Here is a 25,154-nt window from a genome sequence, read left to right on the forward strand (position 1 = left end):
CGAGTGGACTGGACCGAATTGTCACAAATAGCACTTCCTCCAAACTTCCATTTTCAAACAGGCAATCTGTTTTGCTCCCTACTGTGGGCTTCTCTTTATTCACTCCCAACACCGACACCAGTGTGCCCCTAGCAAATGGCTTTTATTGACAGTGGTCTTAAATTACTGCTTGTAGGACTTTTTGAGGCTGCTCTCCGCCAGTCTGATCGAAGTCATCGCCGCTCGATCCAAAGCAAAAGATGTGCGGCAATAAACACAATGTCAGTGACATGGTGGAGAGTGGACCGCAAATACCGACTGACACTGCTAACTCGTATGCGTTGATGCTTGTTATCCGGAAAGATAAAAATACACATCGACTAAAAAAGCTGAACCCGACCCGCCTGTTGGTGGCTCCGAGGCGAAGCGAGAGGGGAAAACGTTGGAAAACGTCATTGCCCCACAAGACTTGTTGGAATTGGCGACATCCTTTTTGAATTGAGAACATTTAGAAGCTCTCTCTGCGTCATTTGGACTGATGAACCAGGTGCACATTTACATCAAACCAGTGCCAGGTGGAGCTTTATGGTTGGAAAATAGCCCAGGTGTCTTCTGAGTAAAAAGAAATATGCAGAGGAGAGGAAGGATGCTTCCACAGCAGAGGAGGGAGCTTTAGAATTCATGCACCGAAGAGAAAACACTGTGCTATCACAGATTATGGAGGATTATTATATAACGCCGCAGAGTAAATTGTGTCTCGCGCCGTATCTCATCTTACCTCCGTCTATATCCTCACTGCCGAAGTGGCTTCGGTAGAAGAGCATGAGCTCAATTCTGTAGCACTTGTAGAGCGTCACCAGGCAGATGAGCAGCATCAGGATGGCTCCCAGACCTCCGGCCAGCTCCACCGTGTACATCAGCTCGGCTAACAGGGTGACGACACAGTGACACAGGGAGAAGTTATTTCTTTTCTATTTCAACTCGACTGGATCTGCCTCAGTAAGGAAAACGTCAAACAAACCCAGAAATTGCATTACAGAATATTCTGTGTACTCAGACAATCCTTTTTCTGTAATTAAAATATTTTCATCTAGTTTAAAATGTATCCGTTGTGTAAAATGGCTTAAAGTTTGAGTAAAAGTAAATAACTGGGTTAAAAAGTACTTCTATTGTACTTGGAAAAAGGCTTGGAATTGACTGATTCTTCTGAGATATCCGTGCCTTCACTGGACTCTGGAAGAATCACACAAGAAACTTTTCAATAAAAGCGAGTGCACAGTCTGGTGACAATGTGAAAGTTTTATTATTTTCAAGATTTCTTTCTGATCAAACTGCAGACGGTTGATGCTGCAAAGCTGTATAGTATTTTCTAAGGCTCTACAAAGCGTCAGAAAGCTGCACAGTTCCAACACTTATTTCTCTGCTGTTGTGTCAAAATAAATCTGACCCCAGAACATCAAAACATGCGAAAGAATGCATGATGATGGATGATGGATGACCTGTAATAATAAAATAGATCACAACCGGGAGAACAACAGCTCAACGGAAACGCGTCCCGCCGCTCTCTCCGCGCCGTCCGTCATCACTGCGGGCCGACGTGAACTCGTGGAAGCTCGATTAAAGGAACTGCAGGACTGTTGTTAGTACACTACCACACATTATTCCAAGTTGGGTTACTGTGTTTGAAGGAGGACGGGGACGGAGCAGCCAGTAGTTATTTAATAAGATGAAAGGTGATCTACACTACAGGACAATGGACTCCATTAAGATCCACGGTCGGGTAGCTCGTCTTGACCACAAAGTATTTTCAGGACATTTTTTTTCCTTTTGCTTTTTATAGCGTTTGTCTGATGTCACTCCATCTTTTGCAGTTCGACATTTTCTCTTGGCTACGCCTCACAAAATCTGGGTGGTCAGCCTTCATTGGCTGACTAATGGACAACAGTAAAGGGCCGGAATCGCCGCAATGGCGCACACACACACACGGATGCAGAGGACTCGCGTGCATCGCCATCCATCACCGACCCACATTTAACCTCGTCGGGGTGCGCGATGCCCATTCCGCTGCGGCGGCCATCAGGCTGACAGCTCCCATGATGAGGGATGATGTTCCGGAGAGCTAACGAGCCCGGACCGCGCCGCTTCATCACGCCTGTCTGGGCAACGACCTTCAGCCAAACTTACGGACGGACGCACGCAAACAAAAGAGCAAACAAACTCGCGGGGCGAATGAGCGCAGCCTCCCACCCGTCGAAACCGTCGCCTCAGTTTCTCTCCTGGAAATCCTCTGGAATTTGTTTACTTTTTTCGGGGAGGGGAGTTGCGGCTAACAAGCGCCTGCTGGAGGTGATGGATCCAAGCAACTGTCTTCCTCTCCACCTCTCTGGACCCCCCCCCCCCTCCCTATACCCGGACAGTGTAACGAGCCAGCTGCTCCTCAAGCTGCAGAGATTACAGTGGAAGGGGCCAATTCCTCTCAGCCGGGCATCCATATTGCAGCAGCGCTGCAGTGGAACGGATTAAGACAAATTAGCTGCTGACTAGAAGGCTGGATTTGATGGAGCCACGTGGCGTCCGCCGTTTCATCAGCCCCCTTTTCTCTCCCTCCATTACCCAGTCTCTCTCTCTCTCTCTCTCTCTCTCTGTGTTGTCTAGGGAGCGAGATGAAAAGAGAGACAAGAAAAAAAAAGGCGCAGAGGGGGTTGAATGGTAAAATAAGGATGAGGAGCAGTGAGAAGAGTAAAAGCTGAGTCTGCTGCTTCTCATGTTCACAAATCAAGAATCTAAATGTTAGTTATATACAGCATAGGCAGCCATCTGCCACACAGTGCTGCTGCTGCTGCTGCTGCTGCCAGATAAAGAATGCATCTGAGGATGTGGAGACGAGAAAAAGTTGGCCAGGACGACTGCAAGAACTTCTTGACGACGGGAAGTTGTACGAGAAGTGGAAAAGCAGAGACATATTCCGCTTGATGCCGAGACGAACATTTTCGTTCGGAGCGTCGTGTTGGTTTCACGGCTTCAAGAGACAAGCAACTCGTTGAAAGGCGGCGTGGACACTGAACTAGACCGGGGATGCAGCAAATACAAAAATGGGAATTGGGTCGATGTCTCGTGGACCCGCGATAACCAGGCTAATCTTCTCCCAGTTTAGGCTGAGATTTGACTGTGCAGCATAAACCCCTTTAATATAGCAAATGGAGGGGAACTGGGCTGCCATCAAAGCTGGATCCAAAGCTCTGAGCTTAAAAGAGAGGAAAAATATCTACTATGTAAATGTATTCAACACTTGACAACATTAAGGCAGCAGAGACCCCCCTCCCCTGCCTCGTGAAAAAAAATAAATAAATCTCACTCGTATGCGCTGGGAAGGGTGCTTCTCCATTTCAAATCATCACAGAATCAAATTTCAAACAGTCATCCTCAGTGAGGCGAAATCAGAGGAAAGATTCAAAAATGTTTGCTTGAATAAAAAGGCAGGGGGGAGTGGGGGGGCACAGCAGTCAGAGATGAGAACATGTCGGGGGGATCAAAGGAGGACGTGTGCGTGTGTGATGGAGGAGGTCACTGCCTGGCATCACAACACCGAAGGCTGCCTCTCTCTCTCAAAGTGACGCTTCCACAGGCTGAGGTAGATGTGTCGGCTTTCTGCACTACTCTACTGCACTGTCCCAATTTCTTGTCCTCCCCGAGGCAAGAAACAACCGGTCGTCTTTGTACTCAGGAACTTTCTGCTCAGAGACTTACTGTTGTCAGAGCAAAGGACTGTGGGATTGAATGGTGGTTCACACCCTCAGCTGTGCAACGTGCCACCACTAAATCCCGAGGCCTCAACATCCCAGTGCTGAAAGTCACAGTCAAGTATTGTGCATTGTGTGCGCCCGCCCCCCCCCCGGTCTCTGATAAATGAATGCGTGTGCTCGGGCGGTGCTCGCCCCACCTTTCCTGGCGAGCTGGATGTTAGACTGTCTCCGCCCGTTGCCGTTCTCCACGTAGCAGGAGTAGTTGCCCAGGTCATTCTCCTCCAGGGAGTCGATGGTCAGGGAGATGGACACCTCCTGCTCCCCTAAGTGCTCCCGGATCGTCCTGCAGAGGAAAGTCACACGGAGAAAGATGTTGACGCGTTTTTTGGGAACCAGTCTTACCTTTTCATTTCCTAAATGTGACTGAAACAATTCCCGTTCACTGAACGTAGAGTTTATCCATAGTGCAATTAGGTTGTACAACTGAAATAATCAGCTGAAAGAGACCAAAAGAACAGAACATGAAGTATCTCTTATCCAACAGCGTCCATCGATTAATCACAAAGGGACAAATTATGTGTGGTTGTTTGCTGCAAACTACTACATGTGTGCAACTGCGATGGCTGGAAAAATGACACCAGCATACTGCAACAGCAGTTTGGTCAAATTTGGTCAAACACCGACACAAGTTCAATCATCTTCCCGAACGGAGTCCAGCCGCCCCATTACGGACTTTGAGGTGCACATCAAAGTAGCTTGTGAAGCAGTCTTCGATTAAGAAGTTGGATTGGGATGAAAAAAAAAAAGAAATCTGACCCAGAACGCACCAGAGGACGCGCAGAGTTGGAGTTACGACTGCAGATTCCAAACAACAGTGGCCAATCGAATGTTCTGAATCGGTACCAAAATAGCACAAACCACAAAAAAACAATAACTCCAGACTGCAGGCGGTCAAAGGTCAGAGAAAGACTTTTTGATAAATTATGGATTTTTGTGACAAATAAAATTCGCCCCGAGAACTTTGAGTTGTTTCTCCAGTATGTTTCCTAAAATCCATAATTCATCACCTCGGAATTGGAAAGTACGGGGTGCAATTTTGAGACACAGTCACAGCTCTGGCATTTTCTGAGTAGAACTACTGTGCACTTCACCTGCATCGTACCCATTAATATGCAGATATACACCAGAACGAACCTTAGTTTATTACATAGCTCCAAAACCTACTGACATCCGAGGTGACGGGAAGCCGGAATCCTATCGGGTCATGACATATTTCCCCCGTGAAAAATCCTCACTGAGGCTTCTGATGTCTACTGGTTGTGACATGTTGCTACGGGGACAATAGTGTGCCTGTCACGATGCACCACAACGCCGACCTATCACATAGCAATTTGCCAAGAGGGTTACGGAGGAAAAAAGAAGCCTTTCTGATGATTCCGTGGCGTAGAATTGGGCCATTTTCAAGTGATCTGCACACTTCAATAACAACAACACATGCAAAAGGCCGACTGTTTGATCACAGTGATCGTAGTGATTGGAAGGACACTATGACACCTAGCTGCTTAGCTCTTTTTACTGGACACTTGGCAGCGTAAAAAATTGATTTTTGGCAGCGTCGTCTTTATTTTCAGTATCTACTTTGAGTTAAATAAGCAGGAAGGGTAGCTAACCGCCTCCAAGGAAATATGGGGACAATGCTAACAGGCCATAAAGATGGGATGGCCTCTCAAGATGCAACCATTTCCTTTTTAGACCTTTTTACTCTAAGCACTTTTCCATGAAACACTCCTCTCGGTGGTCAAAGCAGCTTTTCGGAGAAACACTCTACTTTGACCCTCTTCCTTCCCTTTGTCTCCCTGCGCCCGCGATTGGACCACACTCATCTCTAAAGTCCGCTCTCATCTGGATCCACACGCCTGTGACGTGGCTGACTGCATCTGGCCCAGTTGTGTTGCCATCGCATCAACAAAACTTTTGCCACAGATATCTAAACCCGTGCCAAAAGACTTAAAATCTCTAACTCCTAAACACAATTTGCTGTGATGACACACACGCGCACACACGCATCCACAAGGTGAAAACAATACATTTCAGGCGCTGTTGCGGTAAAATAAAGATCCCTACTTCTAAAGCCAGGTCAACGCATTTGTAACCAACCCACAGGACAACAGGTACCAAATGACGCCAAGGGGCTGGATCTCTCCTGCTGAGTTGCTGTGCAAAAGCAGGAATGATATACGAGCGGAAAGTCTTTTTAAGGCTACAAAAACTGCAGATATTCCAAAGCTCTGTTAAATGATGCATGGGGCTAATAGCGCGAAAAAAGGTACAAGGCCACTTGGGCATTTGTCTGCCGCGGGGCATCAGAAAACAAAAACCGGTGCAATTTCCCGCTGATCAATGAGAGGACTAAACAAAGCGGATCGTGAAGTGCGGGGGCGATGGAGACAAACAACACAACCACCGCCGCCATGGCAATAGCTCACATTAGCCTTACAAATTGCAGCCGGTAATTGGAATCCTACATGGATAGAAATATCACACTCACGTCGAAATTTCTTTTATTGACCATTTACCAGCGAGAACCGTTAGAGGTAATTATTGTGTCGCTACATGGACTAGCTGCTTCATAAAGCCAAATGAAGAGGTAGCACTTCTTAAGCTTCTGTGGGAAAGCTTAAAAGTTACTACCGGCGTTACGGCTGGTCTGAGTGCGTGAGTGCCACGGGAACCAATTCAGTCTTTTCTCGTAATTCCCCAGAGCTTTTCCAACACCCATCCCTCTTCATTGTGCGGCCAGCCAGGCAGAGACACGGGGCCGCACAAGGTTGGGATATAGATCCGTGCTGATGGCTTTTTAAAGAGGTGGCACCCATGTGTGACTCGACAGAGACTGAGCTAAGCCGCTGTGGGTGTTAGTGGCGGGGAAAAAAATTGAAAAATCTGTTTGTTTACAAAAACACTCCATCATACCGGTTAAGTGAACGATGTGTGTGTGTGTGTGTGTGTGTGTGTGTGTGTGTGTGTGTGTGTGTGTGTGTGTGTGTGTGTGTGTGTGTGTGTGTGTGTGTGTGTGTGAGAGTGGTAGACTGGTGCTGCGCAGCTGGATGCCCGACCAGAGGTTCACCTAAAACAGTCCTTTCAAATATCCTACATCGGCATCCCATCATTCTCTCTGTGGCATCGGCACAATGCCTCAAAATACCCTCAATGTGACACGTGAACTTTTGAACTGCCTCGCGTTGTCAAGCCATGCCTCATTTCTAAATGCCTCACTGGCTGTTGCCTGTCCCGCTGTCTGCCCCCCCCCTTCCCTTCCCTAAAATCCCCCCCAAAGGTAGGAATGAATTTGATCACAGAACAGATGCTCCCACAAAGAGGCTTGAAACGGAGCATTGTTCACAATGACAGATTGCCCAATGGGCATCGGCGCGGAGTTAGCGGCCTCGTGCCACGCTGATGCGCTATTGAGTTTGACAAGTGTTCCAGTTTCGCCCTGCCTCATTTGATATGACGCACAGTAAACAATCAACGTCGGCCCGCAGCGCGATAAGACGCACATGGTGTGCAGGGCTAGCAGGCGGCGGAGGCAGTGCTGTCAGGACTCTGACTTCCCATGAAGATTAAGATCTGGACGTGTGTGAGAATTCATTCAGAGTTACATTTGACACTTGAACTGCTGCTCACAAGGGTACAGCACGGCCATGCACGGGGGGACCGGGACGTCTTCTGCTTTTAAACTGCGGCAGCTGTCTCTGTATTGCGTGCCGTGACTTCACCTCTGAGATCCACAGAGTCTTGTTCTGCGGCAACGAAATTTCATATGAACCCGGAATCTCAGCGGTGAAACATTGTGCCAAAAGCTCCATTTCATGTATTACAGGCAGCCCTTGGGGGAATACTCCTTTGTGATTAATTTCCATTTCAAAGCTAAAAGCTCAAATAAATAAAAAAAACAGACAGGGCGACGTTATCATGCGGTGGCGCAAAACAAAAATAGGCACTTGAACAACTTGAATGAGCACACACCGTGGGCGGCCATTGTATGCTCATCTCTGCCCCCGCACACGTACGCACACACTCACGCACACACACCGACACACACACGACTATTTCAAAGCAGCTCAGGGTCACGATTTCGATCCTTTGGCTTGTTACCTCTTTCGAAAGCAGGGTTTCTAACCACATACAGCGCCACCTGTCGCCCCCACTACCCCCCCGCCCACCACCCTCCTATTGTAGGCTCTAATTGGCCTGGTGTCCTTCGCAACAGAGAGTGGTGCTGAGAGCGGTGTGGAATGTGCTAGAAAGCTAATAGAGACATCTCCAAATGCCAGGTCACTGACTGGGCCACTAACTCTCCTCCCCGCCTTGTCATGCTGCTCACAGTTAACCTTCTCGTTGACGGCGTATGTTGACAACAGAGCTTTTCAGGTCACACGGGGGTCCTGTCAAAGGAGTGTGTGGGGGCGGGACATGAAAGGGTGCGTGGACGTGCGTATTTCAGTGCAGACACACCAGCAAAAAGTGGTTATCTGAAGAAATAATTAGCGTAACAGTGAATCAATTATTCCTTTTCCAATTATTAACGGTGCGATGTGTGGCGCATGTTACTACTGGCTGTATGGAGATCCGCCTCTTATTTATAAGTCGTATTCACACTCCACAATGTTTTCTGAAATACTTCTGAAATGATTCCACCTTCACTGATGAATAAGTCATTAACGCATCACCTGTTGCTCACATTTTAATCAACAACATCTGGGAAACGCCGGCCATATTGCTGCAGAAATACATTTACTTCATGTAAATTTGGATGCAATGCCTTTCCCACCTGGACATCTATCAAGCTACAGGATTCTGTATCTTTAGGCACTATAAGTCTCATCTGTAAATCTCATCATAATAATCCTGTCAGTGTGCATGGAGTGAAATAAAAGGGCTCCATCCATTCGGCCGTATTACATTTTGAGCATCCTTGATTGGTTCCTTACAACTTTAGAAACTCAACAATAGTTTCCTACTGAATAGGAAGCGCGCTGTAACATTACTGTCCTTAATGCATCGTAGCCTGAAGCAGTGAGTGCTCCTCTTAAAAGAATCAGCTTCCAACAGTAGCAGTCAATTAGACTGGTCAACCAGCCTGAGGCCGAATGTGTGTCCCGCCGTCAGGTTTTTACCTGACTTTGGATTAAACAGACCTCTGTTTCCGGATATGTCTGTGAGCCAAATAAAGAGTTCACCCAAATGGAACAGGCGGCCAACAAAGACGTTTAATTGAACTTTCTATCGTCTGTTCTGCCGCCGCTTATATTCCAGTGCAAAGCTGATCACTGATACCGGAGATGTGCATATATATTGTGCGTGATAAAGAATGCATAGCTATCTACATTATTGAACAGCCCCATTAAACATTCATGGATAGAACTTCAATGACAGCGTGGTTGTTAAAGTTCCCTTCATTGTTGCGTGTTAATGTTGTGGTAACTGGGTATAAATAAGTGTTTACCAGTTCAGCAGGTGGGTCCCTCGCTTCATACGAGATAAAATGTTCTTCATAAATTTGTTTTATATTGTTGTAATACTACCGGGGATATAAAATATTCTCATTCGGTAGAGATAATAAACCGAGGTACTGAGTGAACCATAGCTTTGTGTCTTTGTGGGACTCTTAGAATGCGGTCGGGTGCTGAATGTCTTACTTTATGTCACTCTCCTGAACCCGCTCCTCGTCCAGATCCTCGATGAACTTCTCCCCCTTCATCCAGTAGATGAGCGGACTGACGTCTCCGCTGTATCCAAAGAACGCTCTGCACGTCAGGTTCAGAGGACTTCCTGTTGGAGACACAGACGAGCTGTGAGGTAACCTGCGTATCTGAGGAGTTCATGAATAACATATAAGTTTCACACATATTTTACACAACTTTCCCGCCATGCTTTTGAAAAATACGTGGACACCGATACATGTTTTGGAAAGCATTTGGTACAAGAGTGCTGCAACTTGCTCCCAAGAGCGCTCAGCAACATGAAAAAGCAGCAGGGAAAACCTAAAATGATTAAAACATCTTCTCCAGCCACTAGATGACAACGAACATTAAAACCATTCTTTATTACCCTAAAAAGGTGCGAGGAGGAGATTCCAAAGGGCAACACACAGCAGCAGCGCATGACGGTGCTGCTTGTATTTGATTCTGCATCAATGAGCGTCGGCCACAAACACCAGTCAGTGGACCAGTGCTCGCTTCAGTCAGTCAGTCCATCAATTCCTAAAACGTCCCTCGGTCTCCAGAGGTGCCATCTTAAACCATCCCAGACCTATTTCAAATTCCCAGACGGCTCTTTAAACACAATCGTCACAGCTCTGGTGTATCTCCATAAAAGCTCTTACACTCCGCAGCAGTCCCCTTCAATCATTGTAGTTTGCAAGAAGTAGTGCGGCGCGGCTTTTAAGGACCGTGATTTGCACTGTTAATGAATTCAGATAGCAGGATAGCAAACTTATACTGATTTCTCCCATTTTAACACAGAAGCAGGTGCTTATACAACCATTGACCTCTTTACACTCTACACAATTAAGTCTACCTTCTTTATAAAAACACACAGAAGGTTGGTAAAAGTATTATATTATAAGCCAGTAGTATCAGTAAAATATGATCCTTTTATTTATACAAACAAAAAGACAGAGGACATTCTTTTACCCTTCGCTGCAACCGAAACCCTTTCACATTTGTCCTTTGGACCATGTGATCTCATTGATTAGTGCAGCTTTAAAGTTTAAACTGCTCCTAATTATTGAATAAGTGCAACTCAAATGTCCTAAAATGTTGATTGGCATTTGGAAAATGTACTTGTGCAGCAGTAACAGTGTTGCGGCAGTAAAAACACAGAGTGCAATGTAAAAGGAAAATAAAAGGATGAAAAATGCGAAAGAGAAAGCGAGAAATCGGCCACCAAGACAGTTGGGGTCAATATTCTGTACTGGCAGGCAGTGCGATGTACAGAAAGGCTTCCTGGGATGATGAAGACCGGTAGAACAGAGACGTTAGAAGGTGTGGAGAAAACAAAAGAGACAACCCCCTGGCTCCGCATCTGGGGGGGCAGGGGGGGGGACTCATTTTGAACACACATCCTATCCGACTGGAGACAGATGAAACCCCCTTTTGAACCCGTTATCTCTCTCTGTCTCTCCGCCTTGGATTAGAGACCTCTCGTCCTTCTCGCACTCATCACACACATGCTGCCTGCATGCCGACGGCACCTCTGTGAGTGTGTGTCCTGTGACCGGCGAGGTGGGGGGGGGGTTATGAAAAAGAGTCACATCATCAATGCCGGAGAATGACTCTGATCCATAAAAATAAAAAAAAGCCGCCGAGGGGGCTCTGACAGATGCGCGTCCAGGAAGGCAAAGAGGTGATTCGGCATCTCTTCATTAGCACCCTTTGCTCATTGGCCTGTGGCGAGGAATCAGACGTCCGTGAGATGGGAGATAACTGTGGCGGATAATTGGGTACTTGCTAGTTCAAAGATAATGGGGATTTTGTTTTACTGAGGCCCGCTCTAATTTGGCCCTCTAGTGTTGTACAGCCTCAGATGATAGCTGCAGCTTTAACAGTGATAAGTTGGTTCAGAGAATCAAAAAAGGCCCCCAGTTCAGGGACAGCTTTGCATTTCACGGCTCAACCAAAATATCGTACACAGTGGAGAATCATGGGACTGTGTGTGTGTGTGTGTGTGAGAGAGAAAGAGGGATACATTGAATGTGTTTTTACGGATGCTGGGATCTGTCCTGGACCACACACACACACGCTGTTATACTTCTCTTGTCCACAAGGGGCCTCTGTGGTGCTGCAAAGCAGGAGGGCCCGTGTGCAGCGGCACATGAAGCAACAACAACAAAAATAAAGAAAATCACCGACCAAACCCACCTTGTTGACAGGTGTAGGCCGCAACAAAAGGGAACGTGGATCCTTCAGTGTGTGCGTGCCACCTTTGATGTCAAGAGGCTTCAACCGTGGGTCCGAACAGCATGTTGTGTTGTAGCATTGACAGCTCTACCGCTGTGACAGAGACTTATTCCGAGGGCCCCGTCACGCGCGTGCCTGCTCGTTGTCCCCTTAAGGGCGGCGCTGGAGGACGCCGGGGTGCTCGGTTTGGTGGATGCGCCAACAACCGGCATTTGAGTGCACAGATTCTGGCATGCAAAATCCCCAACCTCTGGTCTTGGTCAGGGGGGTAAATGAAGTCTTGATGCGCCTCCGGAACGTCTCCCCTCAGCCGCTGTGGCTGCAGGACGGAGACGTCAGTGATGATTCCCGTGGCTGAGCAGATGGGTTCAAAACCCAAGGAACGCCCCGGGGGAGGGGGGGGAAAGACACGCGTGTCAGTGTAGGAGGAGGAGTCGCACACATGGAAGAGCAGATCATTTTTATGGAGAAAGGAAACACTTCCAGCACGGAGTGAATATGAAGCTGTACGGCCCTCGTGCGCTGAAAATTACAGATCAGTAGCTTCCACGTGTGGACGGAGCATCATCCACGTCGAGTTCATCTACCAGCGCTTCCCATTCAGACACAAACTATCAATAGGGAAGACTTTCTTTTTTCCCCTTCTGCGTTTAACAACCTTGAATAAATTAAGCCAGAATAATACTTGAGAGAGGGAAGAGATCAAGCTCTTTCTGGGCTTTCTTTCTTCTTTTTTTTTCCAGGAAAGGTCATTTGCAATCTCAACAGCAAGTGGAGAAACAACAAATACCTTCCTGTTGAGTGTGCTCGGTAAGATGGGAGAAAGTCTACACGCTGGCATTCTACAGAGAAATAGTGCTGCACAACAGCCCACCTTTCAAATTACCCGTGTTCTGCTAGATAGTTTGAGTTCTCTCTGTAGGTTTTGTATTATATTGATAGGAATGGAGGCCTATATAAGGACTATATCTTTTGAAAAGATGATGCTCCACAAAAGGAAGGCTGAACGATTCTCTTGAAGGCAACTAACTGAGGCATTTTATTTCATTTGTTGCCTTGTGTGTATACTTGATCAAGGTGGAAATATATTTTTTGTCAAAAAATATATTTGCACATAAAAACAGCATGTGCTTTTAAGCACACCCGAAACCTGATGACATTTCTGTAACTCCCCCTTCGACCCGTCAGAATGATATTCACTCGACTCTGTAATTAGTCCTTCCTTTAATTCAACGGTCTGGGCTCTACATTAAAGCTCTCCAAGTTTGCCCTGTAATCAGCAGCAAAGTGGAGCGACTGATCTGGAGGGAGACGAGGCCCAGGAATTAAACCAGGACGTAATACGAGTGTCGGTGGTCACAGGGGACCTCCTGGATTCTGCGGAGGCATTTGGGCGGCGTGAGGCTGAATGCCAAGTGACCATTAGCTTTCCTTTCCGACCTTGCGCCACACGCAGGCAGCGAGGGGCTAACACGCGTGATGTAATTCCACTGGCAGGGAGCAAACTTGCATCGGCATCGCCAGATGTGGTGCCTTAATCGCCTCTCCGCTCAGCATTCGCTTTGTTTATGACGGACCTACAGTCACAGGCATTAAGGCAGCCATCCACTGAGCTGTGTTCAATAGAAATGTAGCTCACGTATGGTCAATCTCCGGTTATTCATACTTGGCATTGCACCTCATTACTGCTAAGTAGACATACTGCTGCCGCTGTTCCACCTAATTATTGCAGGTAAAGCAGATACCAAGAGACACAATGCAAATTGTAAAACGCTCCTCTGACTTTTATAGGCATGTTAACATGTGGCAATCATAATAGCAGAGGCTCAGTGATGTGTCGTGAAATTAAAATAGCCTCTGCTGCGATGCTGCGTCGGTTTTCTGGAGGACGAGCGGGGTCTGTAAAATTCAAAAGGTAGGTATTGTTGAATATTACAGGGTGGTAGGGATGGGAAAACAAGTCGGGTAAATAACAAGTCCAATTTGAGCCTCGTGGAACAGAGCATGACATTTTCAAAGATCAACACCCACTCTTTGCATTGATGTTCGCATAATAACAATGCTCTTTAGTACAAAAGCAGGGCCTGATGCTGCCGCCCAATCCAGAGAAGGATCATTACCAAAGCAAAACCTGGTATTGCTTATAGTCTTGCATGGAGAAGTCACACTTGAGTTCTCCTAATGAAAAGCTCATTAGACATTAATGAAACACTTAAAGGGTACTTTACATGACATTAGACAAATGCCACCATGACTGGAGGAAACAAGGTTATGCCACGTTCAGAAAAGCATCAGATAATGACGCCAATTGCAAAGTCAACTTTGAAGCAGATGCTGTTTTTGCTGATGATTTTATAAGGGGATCTCTGAAATTTTCATAAGCTTTGCCTAATGTGGCTTTATTGCTTCTTGATGCTTCTTACTACTATTTCAGGCCGTTCACCTCATTGACCTAATTACAGATAGAACCGGGCCTAGAGACGTAGAGACGTTTCGCAGATACCAACATGATCTCGAGGCTGACTTACTGGGCTCTAGTGCAGACAGCCGCCGAGAGGAGAGAAACTAGATTGACGCACACTCGGGGAAAGAAAGACCGGGGATACTGTCCCTGTCCAACGTCCCTGGGCGGTTGACGTGGTCAGGGTTCTCCAAAGCGTTGATTGGAAGCACCTTGTTGTAGCGGAAAGGCGTCTTAAGCCATTGGTGAAAAAGAATATAGTCCCTAAATGCTCCAGTGGAGCAAACTCACCAGCCAAGATCAAGACAGCTGTGCTCAGCGAGCGAGCGAGATGGAGAAAGGGTGGTGAGTGGCGAGCAAGGGAGCGCTGCTGTACCCGTATCCTCTCCTGGGGAGCTTGTGTAATGAAAACAGGACACAGCGGAGCGGTTGGGACCGCAGGCGCTCGCCACCCAGCCCGCCCACCCCACCCACCTCCCACCCCACCTTTCAGGAGGCGCGGTGTTGGATATCTGCAGCACACGTGAGACGACTGGAAAAGGAAGTCCGGGGGGCAACTTAACTGAGGGGCACGAGTGGAGGAGGTTTGAAAAAGCAGGAGGAAAAGCTGCTGTATTTATCACTTTAAATCTAGCAGTAAAAGGAGAGGAGGGAGGGAGGGGGGAGGTGTTGGGGAAGGTTGGGAAAGTATTGCATCATATTTCTAGTTGGGGGGGGGGCAGTAAAGAACAGGGTTATACATGGTGTGACCGCGGTAGGAAAGGATGAACCGAGATGTTCTCTCAAAAATACATGTGAATATGAGACGCAGACGCCTCGTCTGTTCCGGGCGATACAGTGTCTGGTGGTTTACCTTCAAGCCACGTGGGTGTGCGGCTGCAAAATATCGATTGAAACCGCACGAATATCTTTGGAAAAATCAGATTGTTATGTGCAATGTGAAGGAAGCAACTCGCTGGTGAACTCAGTCATCACTAGTTGGTGGAGGCCAAAACAAAAGAAGCTAAAACTGTTATCAGACATGTGTGCGGTACGTGTTTTTGAATTTGCTAAGAAAAAAAAAAAGATTGTTTATTCTGTAAAATAATAAATTGGACGGATTTGCTTTAGAAATGATAAATAATTTATAATAAAGATGTGGGGTTTTTTGTCGACTGACAAATAGCTTCTTATATTTTAACTATAAAGTGTCATTTTCACCGAGCTAGCTATATTGCCAAACACCAATCTCAGTATATCCAGCTGTCACGTGGCAGAACACCATTCCTCCCTTACTCTCCTTTGTCTTCCAACTCAGCTCGTCCTTCCGGCGGCGAGTCTCTGGAGTGCTTCGTGCATAAACAGGTACCTATAATGACTGACAAATCAGGACCCGGGACGAACAATATGACTGTGTGACAGAGCGGCCGGGAGGAAAGAGAGACTCTGCAGGAACAACGCTGAGGGAAAGGTTAAAGCTCTGGTGAGAGCAGGCGTCATCTACACAGCGTCATGGTGATATCTCCCTCGCCGCCACGTGCACTGCTAAAAGCCGAGAGATCTCGGCCATTGTGTGTGTGTGTGTGTGTGTGTGTGTGTGTGTGTGTGTGTGTGTGAATACGAATGAGTCTTGTGCACAGGCATGTTAATTGGAGCGATTTGTATTAACTAGGCTTCCGTCCGTCCAATTTGCATGACCATATGGAGGTAAATAAATTCATGTTCACATGTTCATGCAGGGCATCGGGGGCCATTACTTGTGACAACTCTGCTTGTAGCCATTTGTCTGGGGAAGACAAAACGTCGCCACTATAGGAAACATCTGCATGTAAGAGGCAACGAGAATCCCCCTCACGCGAGTCAGACAGACTGGCTGAATGGTGGATTTTCAAAATAAGATATTTTGGTTAGGAAGGTCAGGGAGGTCGTCGGGTCGCTGTCATTGGATGTCAGATCGTACACGTCAATATGTGTGGAGAGGCTTTGATTGTCACTGAAGGATGGAGTGCTGCATTGAGCCCGATGTGACCTCGTTACATTTATCGGGGGCGACCTCTGTGTAATCGAAAGCTGCTTCCTCTCTGATCCTCCGTGCCAAACTGAGAATAAACAAGCAGCACGAATCTGTGGTTTCCCAAACACTATGAAGTTTGAATCTACCAATAGCCAGCCGCTTCATTATCCCCATTTCTTTTTTCCAAAGGTGGAAACACCCGAACACAGCGCAGCAGTTTTGGCCCTATTCAGCTTAATAGTTCCACCTTACAGTAAGTGTGCGCTGAATTTAGAATTCAGATAAGAAACGGAACTGCCAGCCACTTAAGCTCCCTTGCCATCCATTTAATTAAAAACAATACAATAAATTACGAGCAATTCTATCAAGAGGTGGGAGCGAGGGAGGAGAGGAAGTAGCCGCAGGCAAGGTAAATTATGACCTTATGCCGGAGAACATTTTAAAGAGGGCGACATCCCGGTGTGTGCATAAATTTAAGAGTGATCTGTCAGTCATGCGCCGTTCCCTGAATGCAACAGCGGGGGGATGGAGTGGCAAATGAACTCACTACCTCCATGGCTCATGTAACTCCATGGTTAAAGCAATGCAGTTTACAACTACACGTGTCAAAAACATGTGTGTTGTTTTGAAAAAATCAGTTTGTCTTGAAATTGCCGGTCTACGTGCATACATGTTGTTCAGCTGTGTCCGATTTATGTACTTAGTCATCCCTGCTGTTACTTTCTTTGTGTGTGTTCACTTTGAGAGCCTCTGTGTTGCACGTCTTGTTCGTACTTGACAATGTAAAAGCTTTATTCCCCCTTTTTTGTGCACGCATGGTAAAGCGTCAATACTTTTTAATTACCATCTCATCTTCTTTTTTAGGTTTATTTTATAATATTTGCCTCTTGGGACGGTGGCGCATTTACAGATTTTGTTTTATCAATGTGTACTCTGCGGTATCAAATAAACCAATAAAATAAATCCCATCATTATGTTTCATGCAATAAATAGCACAAAAACCTGTAATCACTATCGGCGGCCACCGCATTCCACCAACAGACTGACTAACATCTGTTATAATCTGTATACCAGCAGGCCTATTGGGAGCTTTTGGGCTTATTTGCTTCATCCGCTGCTGTAGAGACTCCCAAAATCTACCAAGTGATATCACATCATCCACAGAATATCACAAATACTGTATCAGCAGGATTTATAATCAAAACAATTGGTTTCTAGATTTGCTTCTGAATTCCTTATATTGTCATTAAATAGGACAGTGGTCTCGGTGACAAAAGCGTGTGTGTGTGTGTGTGTGTGTGTAGGACGTTGACAAGAAGAGTGAGCGAGGGCTTACATGAGGTTATTGGTCTGTTATTTGTCCGTCCCGACTTGCATCCTTTGCAGCTTGTGTGGGTGTGTGTAGCACAGGAAGGTGGCTACGTGCGCACGCAGCATACCAATGAGTTCCCAGCATGCACTGATCAAATTACACCACCCATTCCCTTTCTTTCCCTCGGCTTGTCTTTTTGTCAATCTTGCCTGTTGCTCCTCCTTTAGCCGACTTCTCTCTCTCTCTGCAGGTCAACATCTCCGCCACTCTGCATTTGCATTTCTGATGACCCGAGAGCCTGAATCAGACACGATCCTCTGCATTCCTTACTTCAGTACCGTATATGCTTTATGCTCCTACATTCATGGCTGATAATTCTAAAAGAAAACTATGTTCATCTAAATAATGTTTTTAATAATTAAGTAATTAAGTTCCAACTCTGGCAGAAAGAAAGAATGTTAATTGAATTATTTAATTTGTTCATCCTACCATTTTGGGCATTTATTTACATCTTTGTGCGGAGAGGAATTTGGAAACTTTGGGTATAAAGTAATTTAAACATGATGAAATAAATTTCCATGTGAAAATAAAAATGTACAGTATATAATATGACCAAACATTCAAGATAGTCAAATACATATTTACAACCCAGGAAATGTTATATTATGTCGATTTTGTGTGTCCCTTCCATCTGGCAGGAGGCTGAGGTCCATCAGGACAAAGACTCACGCCACACAAACCTCCAGTTTCCTCCAGTCAGCAGTCGGGCTCATTTACAGAGACCGTATTGTCCAATGTTACGCACCACCCACGCGGCATGTCAGATATACAACAAATGTTTCTAATTCAGGGTTCTTGCACCATTTCAAAAGTAAAATGTAATGCTTTTTAAGACCTTTTTAAGACCTCAACAAATATAATTTAAGACCCAAAAAGGTCACAATCTTTGGAATACGCAATTTATTGCCTCCTACAATGGAAATCAAAACTTTTTTTCAAATTAGGAGACAGTATAATAACTGACAATAACCCTTCCAACACTGTTTGGTCAATATAGATGTAAATAATCAAAGTGATTCATTTGTGATGCAGAACAGAGCCAATAACATACATAAGTTTGGATTACACTAAACAACCTAATGCATTGCGAATCTGAGAACATGGCAGCAAAGACGCCACGTATGTCATCATTAGATTTAAATGAATTGTGCCTCGTCACAGTATGGAGAACCCACAGTATCTCTGCCTTTTAGGTGTCTGGTGTTGAAATGAAACTTGTTACGTCGTTAGGTCGTGCTGCAAACAATGCAGGGATTAACCTGGCCCCGCTATGGCTAGCTGCTGCAACGTATCGCTGGTGCTTTCCTCCTTTCATGTGCGACTCGACGGCTTTGAGCCCCGTGGTCCCTAATGAAAAGGTCTTTTTGCATAGTTTACACATTGCCTCATTGTTGTTTTCAACCGACGCCAACCACCTCCTAAATGGATCCTCTTCCATCCACTTGTCGTTAAATTTGCACTTCCCCATGTTCTTTGCATTTTCAACCTCACATCGACAACCGCGTAATGGCGACATGCAGCCTGACGTCAGCATCTGTAGCCGACGTACCGTAAACAGCTATTCAATTGCGGAGACTCATTTCGCACAATACTAAAATAATCAACTATTAGGTTAGATTAGTTTTACGACGCGCCACTGTGCTTTCTCGTAGTCATGAAGCGCACCGGCAAAAAAATGAATACCTACAGCAACTTTACGTGAAATTTAAGACAATTTAAGACCTCAATTACCCGAAATTTAATTTAAGACATTTTAAGACTTTTTAGGGACCGGCGGGAACCCTGTAATTCTGATTTATTGAAGGTTTTTTCCAATAACATGCTTTGTCTGCAAAATAGAAATATACCTTAAGATCAGTTACCTATTCAATCTCTCATTCAACTTTTAAAACCAGAGTGTATTTAACATAAGAGAGTGACAAAATAATTGATGCCACTAAAGAGAGATGCGTTGGGGTTAGCAGGTTTTTTAAGTAAGAATAAAGGGTCCATATTTTATTGTCGTTTCACAAGAAAACAAAAACAAAACCTTTGACCTGCTTTTAGTACTAAATGGAAAGTCAAGGGATCAGTAAAGTCAGTAGATTTTATAGTAAAGTTTTAGGGACATTTAAGTTGGACTCAAAGCTCGAACTGGGTTGCCTTTAGCCATCATGGCTGATTAAAAAACAAAAAAACAATTTGCTCCATAGTTGAACCAACAGACCAACAGAAGATGCTGTTTCGTGAATTCCGATTGGCTTGTAGTGGGGCAGGCCAGCAGGTCAAAGGCCTTCAGAGGGGAAGTGCGGCGCTGCGCTTGACCCCAAGGTCGCCGGAGTGGAGTGGAGACCGAGATGGAGTCGGAGCACATGAGGAAAGCAAGTGGCTACATATGCTGTTACACTGCTGTAAATGGTCAACATAATGAGAAAGACTCATCGCCAAAGTCCTAACATGACATTCTGAAGTTTGTGTTGCCTGATCAATGATATCCAGCTTAATACGCTGTTGAACATAAAACAAAAATACTGTGAAGCAGTATGCAACCCGCAGATGTTTGCCATTTTTTATTCATAATTTACTTTAAACAATGAATTTGTATAGAACAGACTAACACAAAAAAACTTCAGCACTTGATTGCATCTGAAGGGGGCATTTGTCCTGCTTACATTAGCAAATATTAAAACTTTGAGAAACATCCCAATAGTTATTATTCTTCATAGAAGCCTGCCTGCCAACACCCAATACTTTACAACGCATTGAAGACATCCAAAGGACAATGAACAAGCAGTGGAATCGAGAGGCCAAACCAGCATGGAGGAGGCCTGAGCCGCGTACGAGCTGGGTGGCCGGGCGTTAGGGTTAATCGGAGGTCGGGTAGTGGGGCGGTAATGCCACAGCTCATGGGGAATTACTGGGGAGATTTAGAGGAAATCTGCTGGCAGCAGTTTCCCTGTCGCTTTTATTAGCCTGGATGTTCAATTTGCTGCTGGCTGACTTAATATGATGGCTACGTCTACACACGAGCTCTGTGGTGCGGAGATGCACAGGGAGGAAGTTGAAAAAAGGTCCCCATTGTTACGTAAGACATTATGATAGTGCACCTTCCCCAGACGGTCATTCGCTTGTCCCCGGTGAGGGAAGTCAAAGGTCACAAACAGGGATTTGTTTTTTGGTAAAAGGCACAATTCTCAACCGTCGGCCATTGTGAGGTCGTTCTGTAGTCTCCTTGCTTTTGTTTCCACTCCACAGAGCATCGTCTCCATGCGTGTGTTTGCATGTGCGGCTGCACACCGTATCTGTACCAACCCATGGCCCCCCATGGGATGCACAGACACATCAAAGCATCCCCCCGGCTATCTGCTGTACATGCACCTAAGCACACGCTGTGTATCTCCCTCTCACACTCGCAGTCTCTGTCCAGGCCCACAGGCCCTCTGCTGTTTAGTATGTAAAGGACAAAGAGGTGACTGATGGTGAATGCCAAGGGAAGAGCACCGACGACATCACTCTCACTGCTCATTGGGAAGCATCGGGGTCAACACGCAAAGGTTAGAAAAAAAAGCTCACGTAACCTGGTGAGAATGTTTTTCAGAATACTATTCAGGACCTGCTGATTTGCTTAGACATCACTTTTCTAGGAAAGTCAATAGTACCGGGTAGAGATGCATGCTGGAGCTTAATTACAAAGTATTGTATCTGGCTGGGGCCCTTGAAATGGAATTTGTTTCATTCGAAGCAAAGTGAGTCAAACCCTGAGTGCATTGAATCATTAGCTGCAGACAGAGTACGTGTGCAGCGTCTTATTGCCGTTTCTGACGCAGAGGATGAGCAGATATGCCGTGCCTCCCCATGTCTCATTAGACCAGGGGATAAACAGCAACATTGCATATTCTACAAAGCCCTCACTCCCGACGTCTTAACGTGGTGGAAAGCTACACCGAGAGGGACGAGCGAGCGGAAGCAAGGAGACTGCCGGGGGGGGATGTTCAGGCACCGTGCCAGGAAAAGTGGGAGTAAAGGTGGGAGGAAGAGGAGGCTTATGGCATCGCTGAGTCAATCAACAGCGGCTTTGGGTTCTGATCTCGAGATGGAGTCGTCATGAGTAAGTGCAGATGGAACGGATCAGGGAACCCTCTATTCTCAGACATTACGAAAGTTCACATGGAACTCTTCAGACACGGAGTCAAATTCGAAAAAAAACTGTTGTGTAAGTCGTATGCAAAGTCACACACTATGTACATGCAGTGTGCACTATCCCATCATCAAGAGTGGAAGACAACGGACAGATCTATGGTTCGGTTGGGTTTGCCTTTGGGGGAACAATAATAACCGGGGTGGATGCTCTTGGGCCGGACCACCAACGCAAATGTCTTCATGAAACTCTGCAGGGTGGCATCTGTGGCACAAACATTCAACAAGTAGGTTTTCTGTATTGGACCCATTGGAAAAGTCAGACACACTCGTCAGCCATCTACACGCATTCTTGAATATTAACAATATAATAAGCGTTTTTTTTTTTTGTGATAAGACAGGAAAACAACCGTTGAAGCTCTGAAAGAGTCTCCAGCTGGATTTGAAATAGCAGCCGTTGCAGGGAGGATGTCTCCCGCTGTGATGAGTCTCTTTATTTTTTGTGTCAACCTCCGTTAGCTACTGCATGCTGTGAGTGTATAAGATGCGACAAGCTGGATTCCAGCAAATCAAAATAAATAAAAAAACTGTGTGTGGGATTCACTGAACACACACTGTGTGGGAAAACTGAAAGATCTTAATTTTCAGGAGACAGCAATTATCCTTGTTTTAAAAAAGATTGATAGCATGTTGTTATGTTTTACGATCAAACATATTTGTTCTAATGTAAATGTTCCATATTCAGATATTGGCAGTAGAGTTGAGTGCAGTTAAACAGATTCGGTTAGTTACTCTTCCTTATGGAGGGTATTTTCCTATTCTGACCTGAAGCCCCTGGACGACCATCGCAGATGAAACAGCCTGTCTGGCATTCTTTCAAATCTTCAAAAAATGTGATGTGATGAATAGCAAAGAGAAACAGAAAGGTGCCTGGACGTGAGGGACGGAACTAATGAAGCAGATAATGAACCCGGTTTCTAAAACTCCAGCTAGCACAGCTGGAGCATAATGGGCCGCAACAAAAAAGAATAAAAAACGCTTATCGGATAGGCGACGACTCCCCCACCGATATTGTTGGCATAAATTCCAGACGCTATTAGACAATGAACTCTTGGGCAAATAGAAACAAAGCGAGGGATGATTGTTAAAAGGTTTGCAGACCTCTGCTAGACGCAAATGCTAAATGAGTCACGGAAGCAGCGCGCTGACACATCGTGATCCACCTGACCTGACGGGGACGTCGGATGAAGCTATGACACAGCTCGACTTTTGCCTGAGTGAGTTCTTGACCCGGGTTGCCACGGGAACCGGATCTTTTTTAATTGTGTTTGCACCAATATTAGAGACAGGGGAAGGGAGGAGGTGGTGTTCTCGGCAGTTACGGATCACGTCTTTATACAGAAGACGAAACAGCCACGTGTAACTAGATGAATGTATTCAAATGATGAAAATCTACCTGCATGGACGGTTCCCGACTGGAGAATGAAAATAGAAAACCTGCCCTATTAATTGCGGGTGAAACGGAGTGGTGGGTGGCCTTCCTGCTGACTCGGCGTCCCGCTGCCCCCTTCCCGGCCCGATCTGGCTCACCCGGCTGCCTGGCTTATGGCTCACGTTACGCCCCATCAGGCCGGGGAGCCGCACCTCAATCACCCCTGCCTGAAGGATGTGTGTCCGTGTGTGTTTATGTGGACCTCGGGGGCGTTTCCGCCTCCATCAACACGGCCCCTGCTGAGGGTGACACCGGCGGAAAACAGTTTAATGGCTGAGTAATGTCCCGGGCCTCCTCGCAAGCTGCGCCGGGGCGGCCTGGTGGGGCACGAGGCAATTGAAAAGTCTTTGCACTCTTTTTCGCGCGTCCTATACACACATACACTGTGTATATAGAGAATTCTTTCCCCCCCTGCACGCACTCACACTGAGGTGAGCTGATAAAACAGTCAAAGCTTTAAAGTGTGTGTGTGTGTGTGTGTGTGGGGGGGGGGGGGGGGGGGGGGGGGCGGGTAGTGCCAGCAGTTGGCCAGCTAAAAGCTTATAGATCATATATCTTCATCCTCCACCTGCTTCAGATGCTAATGCTATAGTTTTTCCTTCCATTGCACGTGCACACTAGGGGGGGGGGGCGGAGAACAGAGCCTTCTCCAGCTGTGTAATCTCCCCAGACCAAACCCTGTATTGAGTCAGTGTGAAAAAAGGGAAAAACTAATCCATATATTGTACTGAATAGGAGGATAACCGAAAATGCTCCCGCCTGCGGTGAATATTGATTCTGCAATCTGAGGAAATTGTTCTATTCACAGACCTCACTGATCATTCTCCCAATGAGATTATCAAACAACTGTGCACACGTTCCAGATATGCTGGGGAAGGTAAGTGGATGAAAGCGTGAAATGAAAGATTTTAAAAGGTAAATTGACTGTAGAAATAGGGGACTGCATCCGTCCCTTTGACCACGCTAATTAGGTTAAACCCCCGAATGAGCATTTATCCCTGACCCTTCACACGCTCCACATGTTTTATGTTTGAGTCTAGTACATCAATGATACTTTAGAAGAAGGTACAGAAAACCTCCCGGGAGTCTGAATACAACAAATGAAAAAGACTAACTGGCATGAACTGACATAAAAAAGCATTTAATACCTCAAACAACAACAATATTACAACTTAGAGGCAAGATGCTTAACATATTGCTCAGGATGTTGTCTGAGAAAGAAGATTTACTCCACCAGACCCCCTGCTGAGCTCCTCTATCTAAATACATTTAAGGCATCTGCCACCTCCTTAGCAGATAAAATGTCTCACATTAGAGGTAATAGTCTAATTGACTGTGCATAATGCTCCTTCTTAATTCTTCTCATTAACTCCAGGGATCTTGAGGTGATGATGCCACAACTCTTAAATGAAACAAGAGAAGCTTTTACTGACATTCAAACCAAACACACTGCGACCAAAGTGGTACTGAAGGTGCGCTGCCGACAGCGGCTGCTGGATGTTCGCCTAAACAAAGAAATAAACTCTAGAATATCACCAGCACGGCTCAGAAAACCCATCATAGTGGAGCCAGACGTTTGAGCGCATTACTCCAGTAATGGGGAATCGTAGAGACGTATAAAAAAGAATTAAATAAAGATACTTTCTTGGCTCCATGAATAGCGCAGAATCTGTGTAAAAATATGATTCACTCACTCTCTGAGCTCATCAAGCTCATAACTGCACTTACAACAAAGCGCGACAAAACAACCACTACAGTCATATTTCTCTCAGGCGTTTTGTGTATCTTTTTCCACTATATGGCTGTATGTTTTTGCTGTATTCTGTGCGGCTCAAAGGCTGCTGTTCTACCTGACTCATTACGTGCACTTCAAAGGAAGCGCGGTGCATTTGCCTGTTTGGTTCAGCATGCTAAAGAGAGACGGCTTCAATTTGACACATCAAAGACGGAATATGGGGAGTGCTGCTGCATGGGAGAAGAAAAGCTGCATAAAGCCTCTTGCGGTGCCGGCGTGAGCGACTCAGATTCTGCTAA

General features: G+C 45.9%; 1 protein-coding gene across 3 annotated transcripts in view; it reads right to left on the reverse strand.

Annotated features, from left to right (window-relative positions):
- The window catches only part of LOC120819969 (interleukin-1 receptor accessory protein-like 1), a 202,769-nt gene that overhangs the window by 12,832 nt on the left and 164,783 nt on the right, over positions 1–25,154 (reverse strand). For all 3 annotated transcript variants that reach the window (XM_078098204.1, XM_040177655.2, XM_040177654.2), the window contains exons 7-9: positions 9,425–9,557; positions 3,920–4,065; positions 758–904 (exon numbers count right to left, since the gene is read on the reverse strand). In XM_078098204.1, coding sequence (XP_077954330.1) covers positions 758–904; positions 3,920–4,065; positions 9,425–9,557 — 426 coding nt within the window. The remainder of the gene's footprint in view (positions 1–757; positions 905–3,919; positions 4,066–9,424; positions 9,558–25,154) is intronic.

Source organism: Gasterosteus aculeatus, chromosome 1 (genome assembly GCF_964276395.1).
Source record: "Gasterosteus aculeatus chromosome 1, fGasAcu3.hap1.1, whole genome shotgun sequence".
NCBI lineage: Eukaryota > Metazoa > Chordata > Actinopteri > Perciformes > Gasterosteidae > Gasterosteus > Gasterosteus aculeatus.